The 14307-nt window shown below is 51.8% G+C and overlaps 7 protein-coding genes across 7 annotated transcripts; 4 read left to right on the top strand and 3 right to left on the bottom strand.

Moving 5' to 3' along the window:
• Positions 1-1554: 1554 nt before the first annotated feature.
• On the top strand, positions 1555-3274 carry MYCFIDRAFT_77154 (uncharacterized protein; the record flags this gene model as incomplete). The annotated part of the gene is made up of 5 exons (XM_007924552.1): positions 1555-1589; positions 1684-1696; positions 1807-2082; positions 2307-2376; positions 2841-3274. 5 exons carry the CDS (start codon positions 1555-1557, stop codon positions 3272-3274), a joined length of 828 nt encoding a protein of 275 aa, XP_007922743.1.
• A 655-nt stretch (positions 3275-3929) lies between these two features.
• Positions 3930-5798, top strand: MYCFIDRAFT_86499 (uncharacterized protein; the record flags this gene model as incomplete). Its single annotated transcript, XM_007925554.1, has 6 exons — positions 3930-4381; positions 4471-5030; positions 5147-5181; positions 5236-5356; positions 5453-5502; positions 5709-5798. The coding sequence occupies 6 exons, from the start codon at positions 3930-3932 to the stop codon at positions 5796-5798; spliced, it is 1308 nt and encodes a 435-aa protein (XP_007923745.1).
• Positions 5799-6945: 1147 nt separating this feature from the next.
• MYCFIDRAFT_152044 (uncharacterized protein) lies at positions 6946-8802 on the bottom strand (the record flags this gene model as incomplete). The annotated part of the gene is made up of 1 exon (XM_007925933.1): positions 6946-8802. The coding sequence occupies one exon, from the start codon at positions 8800-8802 to the stop codon at positions 7075-7077; it is 1728 nt and encodes a 575-aa protein (XP_007924124.1). The 3' UTR covers positions 6946-7074.
• A 180-nt stretch (positions 8803-8982) lies between these two features.
• Positions 8983-10261, top strand: MYCFIDRAFT_86501 (uncharacterized protein; the record flags this gene model as incomplete). The annotated part of the gene is made up of 2 exons (XM_007925555.1): positions 8983-9299; positions 9360-10261. The coding sequence occupies 2 exons, from the start codon at positions 8983-8985 to the stop codon at positions 9763-9765; spliced, it is 723 nt and encodes a 240-aa protein (XP_007923746.1). The 3' UTR covers positions 9766-10261.
• On the bottom strand, positions 9561-11291 carry MYCFIDRAFT_214472 (uncharacterized protein; the record flags this gene model as incomplete). Its single annotated transcript, XM_007925932.1, has 1 exon — positions 9561-11291. One exon carries the CDS (start codon positions 11289-11291, stop codon positions 9993-9995), a length of 1299 nt encoding a protein of 432 aa, XP_007924123.1. The 3' UTR covers positions 9561-9992.
• Positions 11292-12224: 933 nt separating this feature from the next.
• MYCFIDRAFT_187026 (uncharacterized protein) lies at positions 12225-13295 on the bottom strand (the record flags this gene model as incomplete). Its single annotated transcript, XM_007925931.1, has 3 exons — positions 12225-12584; positions 12717-12764; positions 13209-13295. The coding sequence occupies 3 exons, from the start codon at positions 13293-13295 to the stop codon at positions 12225-12227; spliced, it is 495 nt and encodes a 164-aa protein (XP_007924122.1).
• MYCFIDRAFT_182146 (uncharacterized protein) lies at positions 13243-14010 on the top strand. Its single transcript, XM_007925930.1, has 2 exons — positions 13243-13367; positions 13419-14010. The coding sequence occupies exon 2, from the start codon at positions 13820-13822 to the stop codon at positions 13985-13987; it is 168 nt and encodes a 55-aa protein (XP_007924121.1). The 5' UTR covers positions 13243-13367; positions 13419-13819; the 3' UTR covers positions 13988-14010.
• The last annotated feature ends 297 nt before the right edge of the window (positions 14011-14307 follow it).

The following is a 14307-nucleotide window of genomic DNA, read 5'->3' as shown; positions in this document are numbered from 1 at the left end:
TGCCGCGTTTTTGGGCCCCAACTTTAGGTGGGTTCCAGGGCCGGAATGCGGTTTCGGGGGCCCCGGGGGGGGTCGGGGGGGTTCCCAGTTTCCCGGGGGCCCGGGCCCCGGGGTCCGGTTTCGGGGAAAACTTGGGGGAATGGGGGGTAATTTTATTTTTCCTTGAAGCTTGTTTCCTTGAGGGTTGGAATTTTTTTGGTTTCGGGTTAATTAGGGGGGAAGGGGGGGAACCCAACCCCGCGGGGCCCCCTTTTTTTAAGCCCGGGTTTGCCCCCCTGGCGGGGCCGGGGTTTTTGGGGTTTTTTCCCGTTCAAGTTTCAAGCGGTTTTTCCCTTTTTGGGGTTGCATTTTTTTTTTGGGGGGGGGGTGGGTTTTTTTCCCTGGGTTTGGGTTTTTCCCCTTTTGTGGGGGGCCGGGTTGTTCCCCTTTCTGGGTGTGGTTCTTTTTTTGCCGGATTTTTTTTGTTGGCCCCTCCCCCTTTTTCCTACCTGGGCTTCTTTTATTTTTTGGACCCCCCCCCCCCCCCCCCCCAACCCTGATCAAGTCATGGCCCGTAAGTGGCTGATATCGCGACCGCGTCTTATTTGATTCATGGAAAGCGTGGCAAGGTGTTGTTGTGACATCGGCTATACTTGAGAAGTTGAGACCGATCCCAACAGTGTCTGGGGAGAACTCTCGAGGTAGCAGAAGGATCGGCGGAACAGCTGTAGCCAGCAGGAGCGCGCAACACTCGTTGGAACTGCATGGATGCGTAATGCTGAATCGCATAGTTATGAGGCTTGGTCAAAGAGCATGTTAGGTGAGGTGAAGGTGCAAACAGGGAGGTGCAGGTGAAGTTAACGCCAAGCACGACTCACCCAAATTTGATGTCATTTGACGGCCACAAATCGAAGCCACTCCGATCCATCAGTTTCAATCTTGCATGGTAACATCCACCTGCACTGCGATGCCACCACCACGAGAGGGCTGTTTGCTACATTCGACAGTGATATTTGCAAAGCCTGGCTATCAGCTGATTAGAGTGACCATGGAGCTTGCTTCGAGCGCTCCGCCACTGATGCACGACAACCGCGATGCAGGTCCACGACAGGCCCGGACACCAGCATTGCAAAGCTCGGAGCTGATGCTATCGTCACAGAACAGATCGAGAAGTTGCCTCTAAGCAATCTCACGGCATCTCGGAGACAATGTCAAGAAGCAGAGAGGACTGCTATGAGCCTTTGACGAAATCCCTTGGATCGCGCTGAGCGGTCAGCATTGAATATAGCAGCATGTGTGCGCCGGCAAGCATGTACCGACCTTTTCTCGACGCTTCTCTTTCAGCTGTCAAGCCTTTGCCGGCAGTTAGATTACCTGGTCAACTTACAGCCCGTAAGCGCCACCACGTACAACCCAGGACTGCCATCAATGCAAGCCTCTGCCGTGGCCCCAAGCACAGCGTCTGCCATCAGCACCTCAGCCTGCTATCCACACCCTTAACCCCCTTTGACCGCACTAACGATCGCTCATCCCGCATCCTGTGGAAAAGTGTCAGTGGACCGTGCCCCTTCAACAATGGCCACAAACAGCTTCATAGCACGAGAGTCGTGGTATGTTTCTCCAATGGCGGAACGACCCATGTTGATCTGGACAGCGCTTAGAATAGAGAGGGTTCGGTGCTTGTGCGGCTGTTCTGTCTTCCAGCGATTCCAAGACGGTAAGTATAGCACCAACGATGAGATCTCTCTACCTTCTCAGAATCAGTCGAGCCCGAGCCCTTCTCGCAAGATCTCATGTCACCAGCTGTACTAGAACAATGTCTGAAAGGCACCTCTCGCCTATCCCTCGACAAAAGAGCGTCTCTCGAGCTTCAACAGCCGACAGCTTTATGACGATGCGGACAACGACTCCTTACGACAGAGCCCGCACATCCTACTGATCAAGGAGACCACGCATGTCGAGCTGTTCTACGACTTGTTCTTCGTTGCGAATTTAGCCGTCTTCACACAAATACACTCAGTCACCGATGAACGGACCCTCGAACAATACATTTGCTTCGTATATGTGCTCTGGTTTTCCTGGTATCAAGTCACGCTTTACGACGTACGTTTCGCAGTGGATGGTGTCGCGAACAGAGTCTGGAAGGCTTCCATGTTTCGACTCACCTATATCTACTTCTTCATCGCGCTTGGACTAGCAGTGCTCATTTGCACGCTTCTTGCGTTCTCGAGTCAACGAGAGAAGCAGCTCTATCATAAACTACAGATCCATGCAGTGTCATGGTCGGATTGACGATCTGTCTATTAACTGTCCTCGGTGTCCTGAAGGACGAAGCGTTGTTCAACTTCGTCCTTAGACCGTGGCTCGCGCCCTCTGCAACATTATTACTGTTCTCTGGTGAGTGCCTGAATAGACAATGTTGTAAGATCGCGTATGCTGATCTTTGCAGTCGTGGTGCTCAACAACGTAAAGCCTATTCTTCCATCGAAGCGAGGCATTTCATGAAGATGGAGGAAGAGAGAAAGAAGTTCTGCCAAAGAGCAGCAAGATTTTGAGAATATCGCCTTCGACCTCGAACCTCAATATCTTGGTGGCTATCACAGCATTCGAGCTGAAGGTCGGGTCCATGTGACGTGAAGACTCTGCGAGCATTGAAGGTAGAGGTTCTTTGACTCCTTTCGATGTGGTCGTCGCTTCCAGAATTGAGGGACTGAACACCTCGATAGCTGCTTCTTGCCTTACAGCCCTGTTGCGCTTACCAGGTGATCGTGCGCAGTCGACCGACAGGAGCAAATCTGCACCTTATGTGGCAGCAACATCATAGCCGAAACATCCAACATCATAGCCATTACCAACTCCAGACATGGCTACCGAAGAAGAACTTCTCGAGAATGAGGGACAGATCACCAATGGTGACGGCCGCCACGATTCTGCCGCTCACCTCGACCCATCTACCACTGATCAAGAGCGCGACCCACCAAACATCGGCATTGTTCCAGCGCTCATGGAAGACTGGCCCGACGTCAACATCCCATTGCATTTTGATCAACGGGTCCGTCTTCTACGGAGAGATGATGACAGCAGAAGCAATGCTATGATGAGAGCCATACAACAGCAGTGGCAGGACTTTCTCCGCGTCAAGGATATGTCAGCTTTCATCGCGGCTTGCAAAGTGGCAGAATGGCGGCAGCCAGGAATACATCGTAGACCTCCGTTCATCGCGGTCTTCGTTCCAGAGCACGACCTACACAAACTACCTCGGGTACATGGCGAGATCGTGAGGATACTCAGATAGGGTCTGAGGGAGAACTTGGACATCTTCCATTATCTCAGCCCGATCAGACTTCGATACTTCCACCTGACGAACGAAGGAGGACCAACGTTGATTTGAGCTGTGACATTTAGCGGAGGATGAGGAGTACGATCCTGCGAAGCTTGCGGCGCGAAAGGGCGTTTCAAATGGACGATAGAGCTTCTTGCAGTGCCGCAATCATCATTACAATGTCTGTATTGAGCAGATGAGAATCCCGAGAAGGCCTTCGGAAGTTCATAAGTGGAAATCCCACCATCCCCTTTCAATCCACGCCCTCCACGTCTCCGCCCACGGGTCCCCACAACAGCTCCACTTCTCCTTGGCAAGCTCCGGCGTCCCGACTTGACTTCACCTCAGCTGCAGGTACCAACCCTGCTCCCTCTCCGCAACACACTGTACCCCACCGCATGTGACGCTCAAGCTGAGGGGATGCATGCAAGTAGAAAGTGAAGGATATTCCTACGCCAGCCGGACCACAGCAACCGTAAACAACAAAACTCTTTCCGCAGCATTCGACCTGCTTCTCATCTCCTCTTCCGTCTGCTGCCCAATTCCTTCTATCATACTGCTCACAGCTCCTCAACCTCAACCGCAACCCCAATCAAGCTCCTTCAACCTCTCCCACCAACCCCCAAAAATGTCCACCGAAACCTCCTCCACCACCTCCACCCTCCCCAACCCTCAAAGTCCCTCCCACCAAGCCGTGGACCCCTCCCAAGCCCAAGGCGCCCAAATCCCCCTCACAGACTTCAACATCCCCTCCTTCCCCCAAGAAGCCCGTTCCCTCCGCGCCCTCACCCTCACCTCCGACATAAAAGTCGACGAATACCAAGAAATCCTCGAACGCCCATGGACAATATCCCCCACAATCCCCGCGAGCATAGAAGGTCTGACGCTCGAGTTGTTTTCTATGGGATACCCGAAAGGATGGTTGAGTGCCCTCGCCGATCGCGTCCCGAACGTTAAGAGTTTGGTGGTGTACTCTCAGATATTCGGGGGCTTGAGTGAGGAGACGACGGCCGATGCGGTGGAGTTTTTTAAGAAGTTAGACGGGTTGAGGGCGGTGCATTTTTTGGATGTTTTTGCTAAGTAAGTATGCAACAATGCCCCCCGAAAAAAAATTCCTAATCTAAGCTCGTCTTCGACTCGCTTGCTATAAACTCACTCGCTCTCCACAGACCCCACTTCTTCGAACGCATATCCCCCTACCTAAAACACAACAACACCTCCTCAACACCCGGCGAAGCACGTCGAGGCCTAATGTTTCTAGAGATAAACTACACATTCCGGCACGAAGACGAAGAATTCATGGGAAAGATCCAAGCACCCGAATTACCATTGCTCATCGGGCCAGGTCTGATCTCTTTATCTTTGAATTTATCCGAACCGGAAAACGCAGAGGAAGACGAACAGGATCCGACGACGATTCAGGGAGTCGGTACGAAAGAAGGGATCATGGCGTTTAATAAGACGCTTACGAAGGAGTTGATTGAGGCGTTGACGAGTGAAGAGACGGCGCCGAAAGGGTTGAGGGCGTTGAATACCACGCTTTATACGTTGACGCCGGAGATGATTGGGGAGGTTTTGAAGGATAAGAAGAATTTGATGGTGTTGCAGATGACGGCTGAGATTGAACCAGGGGAGGCGACGAAGAAGAAGCTTTTGGGAGCGATTGAGCATTTGGAACATCTGGAGAGTTTGGAGATTGTGGCAAATCCGAGTTTGCAGTTTTACATGGGTGAGTATTTGCGTTACTTATGTTATATTGCTTTACTTTATAGTGTTCATTTGCGGCCGGAGTTTCGTTGTGATGCTCTTGAGTTGGAGCTCATTATGCTAACATGCTTGCAATAGATATACAGAATCCGCGACATCAAGTTCTGGAAAAGGTCAGTCAGAGCTGTCGAGACATGTGGAGTTGCGAATACTGACCAGCAATGCAGACATTCCCAGATGTTTGGGACATGAACAAACTCAGCGAAAAGCAAGAGAAGCTGGCGAGCTTCAAAGCGAATGTCCTCCGTACAACCACGCTGGGCACGATCGATTGGGAGCGCGTGGATGGTAAATGGAAGGGCGGCGTGAAGGAAGGCAAAGGCGTGATTGCGTCCGGGACTTCGAGACCAGGGTCGTAGTGTACAGGTACTGCTCAATCTGTAGAGGTGACTTTCTGCGATATGAAGAGCTCTAAGTCCTTCGGCACGTCACCGGTGAGCGTAAAGGTTCGAAGATTGCGAATTCGACACAACGGAGACAATGCTCGCACAACGTCCTCGTCTTCTACCTCGGCATCTGGCTCTGGGTGCACTTCGAAGGAGACATCAAGCTTCTTCAATTCCTTTGTTCCGGCAAGCAATGACACAAGTCGTCGGAGAGCCTTCTTCACAAACCTCAGTCCTTCGTGAAACTCTAATAGGTCGTCGCTCAAGAAGCTGAGCCCATCGTCTACCTCGAACATCCAGTCGTGGAGTCGGACCACCAGTCTGATATGGCGCACACGCGTTAGGAATTTTGGCCACAAATATTCGTATCTGGGAAGTCCGTCGGCGTATGCTTCTGCTCTATGATTGAGCACTCGCACAGCTCGAAAATAGATGGGTTGAGCCGCATGCGAGCTTTCGTCCGTAGCGATAAGGCACAAAGCAGGCGAATTGCTGTACAGGACGTCTGTGCCCTCTTTGTGTACGAGTTGGCAAGTCTGCAATATTTGCGTGTGAATTCTTGCAGGCCTGTTGTGGAAGTCAACGGCGTCGAGACTGAGCAGTGCCTCATAGACCAATGTGCGGATCTCCGGTGGGAGACCTAGAAAGCGGAAGACGTCAGGCGATCGATCAGCTGCTTCAAGAACTCGTATGTAAGGGTATTTCAAGGTCAAGCCTCCTGGGTATGGATCTCGTAGACCGCGCGCTCGTACGAAATCACGGAGCTCGTTGGCGCTGCAGTGGTCGTAGAAGAAGCGTGGGCTGTATTTGACAGGTGAGCAATGGTAAGGTCGATGGGCGTAGGCGCTTTCATGTTCGCAAGTGATGGCTCCGTGCACCAGTTCCTCATGAAACGTTCCGTCCGAGAGCATTCGTCGCGTGCAATAATCGCAGCCACAATAGAACTCGTGATTGCCATTTTGACAGAACTCGCAGTCGCTGTCGCATTGATAACAATCTCCAAGGTCTCGGTAGCAGTAGAAGCATTCGCATTCTTCTGTGCAGGTCTCGCACTTGTGGCAAAAGTCACAGTGGCAGCCACACTGCTGTTGTTCGCATCCATGGCAGTCTGGGCAGTGGCACTTGCAGTTAGGGTGTTCCTCGTGATCGTGGCATCCGGCGCAGTGGCATGGAATTGACGATTTTCGATGGTTGCGGCACTCGTGGCATGTGCAGCCCGCCTGGAAATCACTGGTCTCCGAGTCCTGGGCTGGAGCGAAGTTGATGCGTCTCTGGACGCCCCTTCCACTTCTTGTCGCCATAATGGAAGACGCCGAGGTCTTGAGGCGTGGAAAGCCCGCGTTGCTGCAAAGGGATTCAAATAGTTGTAAGGTGTGTTGTGTCGAAGAAGTTGTCGAGCTGAAGTACATGTAGTCGAGCAGGCAGCGAAACGCGCTAAACCGCGCGCTCCTGCCAAAGAAGCACAATGGAGGAAGGAGCGAAAGGCCGGTGTGCAAACGAAAACGCTCATGTTCGCAGCTGATCTATCTTGGTCTTCTCCGATGATTCGCATCCACCCATCTTGCGCCTGAACGCTCTATGCAGTGCACTTTTATCCCAGTCCCGTCCCTCTCGTCTATCTTATGCGCTTCCATTCTGCCTGGTCTTGCCTGCCTCGATCGTGCCTCGTACACCACCCTTGCCACCAACTTCTCGTGCCACAACAGTAAGTGTCAGATCAGCAGCAACATTAATCTGAATCTCGACCTTGCCGCCCTTCTTCACGCCCTTGATGCCGACCTCAGCCAATGGCTTGCCGACCTTCCATTCCTTACTGCGGATCTCCTCCGCCTCATCGTCTTCAGAGTCGTCATCGGAGTCATCCTCGTCCTTGGTGCCGTTGGTTGCTGGCTTCTCTTCCTGTGTGACCTTGATTTCACGTACACCTTCTGCAAGTCTAAGCAGAACGTCGCCTCCGCTTGGAACTGGTATTTGTGCTGTTCTCCGCGCTGGGACAGCGGTCTCCGATGGGACGATGACGGAGAATTGCTCTTCACCCTGCTTGCCAGTAATAAGACCAATGGCGTGCTGCAAGTGGGGAGTGACAGTGACCACCGCCTCGGTGTTCTCAACGATGTCCGACTGCTCGAATTCCGAGATGAGCGATGCCTGGATGGCGGCTCCTCGTGCGGTAAGTTCTGATGGGTTGACGGCAGATGGGGTAGTGCTTGGTGCGATGATGACAGCAGATTCTGGGAAGTGTGACTGCAAGCTAGAGGCGATCTTCGGGACGTGAGAAGTGCCGCCAGAGAGTAGAATCTCATCAACGTCCAGCACATCCAAGTCTGCCTTCTGCACAGCACTCTCGATGAGGCGAGTGAAGGCCATGAACACCTTGACACCAAGGATTTCGAATCGTGAGCGGTTGACGCTCAAGCTGAAATCGATGCCATCCACCAAGCTCTCGATGGAGAAAAGAGCAGTCTGACCAATGCTGAGCGCCTTCTTGACGGCCTCAGCCTCCAAAGTAAGCTTCGACAAGCTCTTCTCCGTCTCCCGTGGGTCTTTTGCGCCCTTGTTCTTCTTCAAGAATTCTTTTGCAGCGTACTCGATGAGCGTCTTGTCCAATGTTGCGCCACCAAGTCCATAGTCATGCGTGGTCGCAAGAGTGGTGTAGACACCATTTCTGCTCGCAACAACAGCAACATCGGATCGCCTACCTCCAAGGTCCGCCACAACCACGACCTTATCCTGTTGCGCAGGCTGTGCCTCGCCAGCGGCCTGGACCTTTGCATCGTGTGCGAGAAGTGCAGAGATTGGCTCAGAAATGTACTGGAGAACTTCGATGCCTGCTGCAGAAGCAGACTTGCTCAACGCAGTCTTTTGCGCATCTGAGAAATCAGTCGGGACGGTGACGACAGCAGCAGTTACGTCCTTTCCAAGATAATCGCTAGCACTCTGCTTCAGCCTCCTCAAATGCCGTGTGGTGACTTCGCTGACGCTCAAACTACTCTTGTCTCCCTCCTCCTTCTCTTGCACTTCGAACACTACCTCACCGTTCTTGTCGATGGGATGCGCGGAGGAGTGGCAAGGAGTCGGGTCGATTTCCTTGAAGCTCTTTCCAACGAAGTCTCGGAAGTATGCTATCGTATTTCGAGGATTCCGTACGATCTGCGACTTTGCTTGTGTGCCTTGGAACTCTTCGCCGGAGACATAGCTGAGGATGGTAGGAATCTGTCGGTCGCCCTCCTCGTTTGCGATCACTGCGGCCTCGCCTAGTGAGGTGGTGTAGGCAATGGACGAGTAGCTGTTGCCAAAGGAGATACCGATGGCCGTCCGCGATGACTGAGTCTCAGTGATGTCTGCCATTTTTGCTGAGAGATGTAAGGAGAAGAAGATCTAAAGAAACTATTAGAGCGAGATTCGTGCCTTCCAACAAAAATGTTCGACCAGGGTCTGCGGATCTTCCCGCAACTTTATTTCTTATCAATAACGACTTCCATGGCATTTACTGGGTTTCAACATGGACGTTTCCCTTTCACGACAGTCATGGCGAAGATCCTCCTACCGGGAGATCAAATCCCATCAGATCAACTACCAAAGTCCAAGAAAGGCACATTAACTCTTGGTCCACATCTCCGCCATATTCCTCCATCAACAATCCTCTCCACCACCTCCGGCACATTACATACCGACCACAAGAAATCTGCCATCTGGATCGAGCACGAGAATGGACGATACGTTCCAGCAGTAGGGGACTTAGTCATTGCACAAGTCCATCATGGAAGCACGGACTACTTTCACTGTGCCTTGACACCACATACTGCATACGCCGTGCTTGGGCAATTGGCGTTCGAAGGAGCGAGGTCAGCATTACCACATGTTCTCCAGGCTTGAAAGATGGCATACTGATACCTTGAATCCAGCAAGAAAACCCGCCCTCAACTTAAATCCGGCGACCTAGTCTATGCCCGCGTCTGTCGAAGCTCGAAATGGGAAGAAACTGAAATCGAATGCGTCAATTCTAACACCGGAAAGGCTGAGGGTATGGGACCTTTGAGCGGTGGGATGCTCTTTGATATCTCGCCTGGATTCGCAAGGAGGCTGATGTTGGGTGCGAAGAAGGGCGGAATCGGAATTCTGGACGAAGTGGGAGAGAAGGTGAAATTTGAGGTTGCTGTGGGAAGGAATGGAAAGGTTTGGGTTGATAGTGGGAGTGTAAGAGAGACGGTCGTGATTGGGAGATTACTGAAGATGTGCGATGAGGAGGGTTGGGATCGGGAGAGGCAGAAGAGGGAGGTTAAGGCTGCTTTGAAGGGTGTTGCCGGGTGAAGAGCTTTGGACGGATTGAGAATGAACTTTTGATTTGATGTGATACCCAGAATGCAGTGGAATAATGTACATGGCTAGACAAGAGCAAGAAGGGATGGTTGATCTTCGCGAGGTGCCGCTCCAGCTGGTGAGGAAAGTCGAGGTCACGCAGCGCAGAAAGCCTGGAATCTGCCACGATAATCCCTCCGACCCTCGAGCGAGACGATGCTTGTCCGAGGACTCAGAGCTCACATACTGATCGCTCCATGCCTCTTCCGCATCTTAACCATCGCCGGCTCACACCTCGCCTCAGCCACAAGCTCAATCAAATCCCGATCCCTCAAAGACTTAACCAAACCCTCAAGCGCATCAGCCTGAAGCCTCCAACCTTCACCCATGGCACCAATAATCAACCCATTCAATCTCATCGGAGTATGCCGCACCACACACTGACCAAACTCCTCCGACCCAGGCAAAACACAACAAGCAGCCCGATGAATCTCAACCGTAGGCCCAGAAAACGAGACCCTTTGCTCATTCCCTCGTTCCGGGAATTGCACCGAAACCACAAAACTCTCATCTTCTTCCTCTCCATCCTCAAACCCAGCTCTCCAAAGTTTCGCCCCACCACCCTTCGGATCCTCATACTCAAAGCACCAATTCCGAATCCTCCCAAACCACCTCTCATCCAGCACGGTAGCCCATTTCTGCACCGCAGCCAAACCACTCAACCAACAATCCTCCTTTCCCACACTCCCGGCCCTCGCGCTGTTAATGGAAACTCCGAACGCATTCTCCCCATAAACAACCTCCAGCACCTGCTCTCTCACCTCCCTAGAAACAAGCCCAAGATCAGGTTGCTCTCTCCCGCTTCTTTTTTCGGGCCAAATCAAAAACCTCGGATCGACGACCCAGTGACGAATAATACGTTTCTGAATTTCGGGAGTCAGCCCATTCCAATCGAAGGTTTTCCGTTCTTCTTTTTCGTTTTCCTTTCTCCGTCCCAGTCCTTCCAAACCTTTCCTTTCCGTTTCATCATTCCTCCTCGCCACAACTTTCTCTCTCCTTTCCGCATCTTTGAATCGTAGGGTTTTCACGCTCATCCATCGTTCCGTAAATTTCTCTTTCATATACCCAGCCTGTCGACTTTGTTGGTCTGGTTGTTCCGTCGTTTTTGGGATAGCTTGTTTCTTTTCCCCGAGGGGTTTCTGTTGGAGTAAGGATTTATTTTTCACTCCGCCTTTGGCCATTACGGGGTGGGTGGGGGTTTTTGAGATTGGGGCAGTGGAGTCCCAGTTTTGTTTGGGTAGTAGGTTGGATTTCTGGCGGACGCGAGGTTTTGGGGTAGGATCTGAGGCAAGTTCGGATGGCGGTGGGAGGGAGAGTTTCTTTGATGGTCGGGCTCGCGATCCAGGTTTGGCTGGGTTGGAGGATTTTGTGGTTGTGGTTCGTGGAATGGACGGGTTTGGGTGCTTCTTGGGGTTGGTCTGGATTAATGGTGTGGTGTCGCCCATGACTGCGGCGACGAGTTCGGACTTTGGAGGCATGATGGTAAATGGGGTTGAACTGTGATTGATTGTGGTTGTTTGGGCAGGTCACAATGGTGTGATGTGGATGGTTTCCTCAAGCTACAGATGTGCTGTGTGGTGGACGCAGGATATTGTCTGGTCTGGCTTGAGATGGCTGAGATGGGAAGCGACACCGTGATAAACCTGTAGCATGTGACTAAGTGAGCCTAATCATGAACGCGCCGATGCAGATGAACGTGTTCGGTGGCGTTGACGACAGGTACTGAAGCCGAGAAGCGCACATGTTCAGCGTTGAGTGAAGGCTTTCCCCGATCCCTTCCCAACAGCTTCAGCACTGCTCCCACGAATTTCCCACAGCTTGCTATCGCTACGAAAAAGTTGCGTCTTAGAAGAGCGGGGGATCTCCTCGGCCGCCCTGTGTCATGGGGTTGTAATGTGCGGTATGAGTACTGTCTGGAGCACATTTATTCTGTGAACATATTGCCATAGGAATGCGCTGTGTGCTGTGGCATGCTTATTGTAATCCTGCTTGATAGCACAGTTATTGTTTGAAGGTATAGAATCTTTTATCCTCGCCATATGGAAAGAATATACGCATTTGGAAATTCTGGATCTGGAACCTGTTGTGTTGCCATTCTCGGGCTCATGACCGTGGCAACCAACAAATGATGGAAATGATAAGTGGCTGCTGTTTCGCCCGAGATCAATATGAACGCTAGAAAGCTGGAATGCGTACAAACAAAAACAAAATTCCTCCTCCTTTCTTTCGAACTCTCGCCAATGAAGCCTGGTAATACGCCACACCCGCAGACCGATGGCATTTTTGTGCGGAGCGACTCAAGCCCATAGGCCGATCCATGTCCGTCCTGCCTTCTCTGCAACTGCGTTGCCTGACTCTTAACAACGAAGACATTTGTGCTCGAAATCCTTCTCTAGCAATGAATGCTCGAACTACCAAGCGTTCCTGTCCCAATTCGGATCCTGTACAAAGCTTCCTAGCACTCTCGATCCAGTCTGTAGAAGTGGATGCCCCACAACAATCTTGAGGAATCGCTCAAGGCCTTTTCGCCGGTCTTCGATCACTGAGTCGTCGAATCGATTCAAGTAGACCTTTCCGGGAAGGGGAGGAATCGACACTCTCGCGCTCTCTCGCTCTAGCAGATCACGAAAGACTTCGAAGTCAGAGTATCGCCGGCGCACTTCTGATCGTCGAAGCTTGAATGCGGGAATATTTGTGCTCAGTCGAATCAGGTATGTCGTGTATCGGGACGAAGGCGAGGATGTGGGTTGGTGTGTTTGTGGGTCTGTCACCTGGAGGCATTGTCTGGTCAACATCCAAACTCGGCAGCTCCGCAAAGAAACAGCCCTTTAGATCTTGCAGACAAATGAATTTTAAAGCCTGGGTCTGCTTGCAGAAGCGGAGTACATGATCCAGCTGCTTACCTCGATCTCCAAGAAGTTCTCTGGCACTCCATATATTTCCTCAAAGCTCTGTGTGTGCGAGTCTCGACCAGTACTCGCAAATCCGCTCGGCAGATATGACCTCCTTTCATTCCCACTGTTCTGCTGTGCACCATTCTCTTGCGACTGCGGCGCCGGATCAGCTGGTCGAGGTTCTATGCGCTGCATTGTGATTGTCTCTCAGATGGAGTGCGATTTGGCGGCAATTCACGAAGTAGCTCGAATGATTGTTACGGTAGTTCGTGCGAGCGATGTGCGTTTGGCGAGGGTGGCAGATGTTGCGATAGCTGAGAGAAACAAGTCGTTGGTTGTAGCTGAGAGCTCTAGAACGATCGTCGCAGGTGGAGTCGTGACCCTGTTTCTCTTGGCGGCAACTGCTCAGTGCTCGCGTGCCCCTGCCCGGGGTCTCGACTTCACTTGCTCTTGGGCACACATACGCAGCTGATTTCTGCCTCTCTTGAAGTATTCAAGTACTTCTCGATAACTCGCACGAGATGGCGTATTGTTGGGCTTGTTGAGTCCCTCGGAGTCTGGACTACTGCCACCGCAATAGCAGTACATGCAGGCCTTGAACAGACTGCTTGCAGCGTCGCTCTCTTGACAGTTGTCTTAAGAGAACATGACATCTTGAATCTATGCGAATTTCATGTTGTCTGTCGCTGATCCTAGTTGAGACGGGATAAGGACCCAGCTTCAGAAGATGTGCCCAGATCTACGGAAGTCGCTAGACAGTGTTTCCTCAAATCAATCCGCGCTCGAGTCCTTGAGCATTCCGAGAACAGACTGGAGCAAGCCAGGAAGGCCAAAGAACTCTTATTGAACGGAGAATACATCGAGCAGACTTCCCATCATTACCATCAGATAAATCCAGAGTGTTGGACCGACCCGGGATGGTGGCAGGATCCGAAGCTCTACATATATGACCGTGCAATGGAGTGTAAATTTGCTTTGGCGAATATCATGATTGAGATCATGAGTGGTATTCCTGCGAAGAGGCGGTGAGATTTTCGGATCGCGGTCCCTGACATCCTGAGATGACATGAAAGTGAATTTTGAAAGCGAGCGAGGGTATTTCAATTGACGGAATGGGGCGTCTGGCCCGAGGCGGAATCATTGAGAAGCTGTATCCAAGGCGAAAATCCAAGAACTTTCCCTCATCACGACACATGGAAGCTGGCGAGCCGGACCGTGTACCATTCGAATCAACCATCAGCGCGTTTCGTTTCAAGCTGGACCTCGACATAGGCTTATAGAAGTCCAGAAGCTTGATACCATGCACTCTCTCTAATTTTTCAACCGTACTGTAATCCATCCATTTCATCACAACTTGCCCTCAACCTCCCCCTCGCCCCATCCCAGCATCAATCAATCTCCATCCCCTCCATCTCCCCCTCTCCCCACCCCTGCCTCAATCACTCAATCTCCAGCCCCTCCCCCTCAACATCACTCTCCCCAATCTCCACCCTCCAAAACCTCTTCTTCTCCCTCTCCTCTTTCTTCTTCCTCTCCACCTTCTCCTCCCTCTCCTCCCTCAACCAACCCTCAATAACTCCTCCCCAGAAGTTAGGGGGAC

This window comes from Pseudocercospora fijiensis (genome assembly GCF_000340215.1).
Source record: "Pseudocercospora fijiensis CIRAD86 unplaced genomic scaffold MYCFIscaffold_2, whole genome shotgun sequence".
Classification (NCBI taxonomy): domain Eukaryota; kingdom Fungi; phylum Ascomycota; class Dothideomycetes; order Mycosphaerellales; family Mycosphaerellaceae; genus Pseudocercospora; species Pseudocercospora fijiensis.
This window is presented reverse-complemented; position numbering and strand designations above follow the sequence as displayed.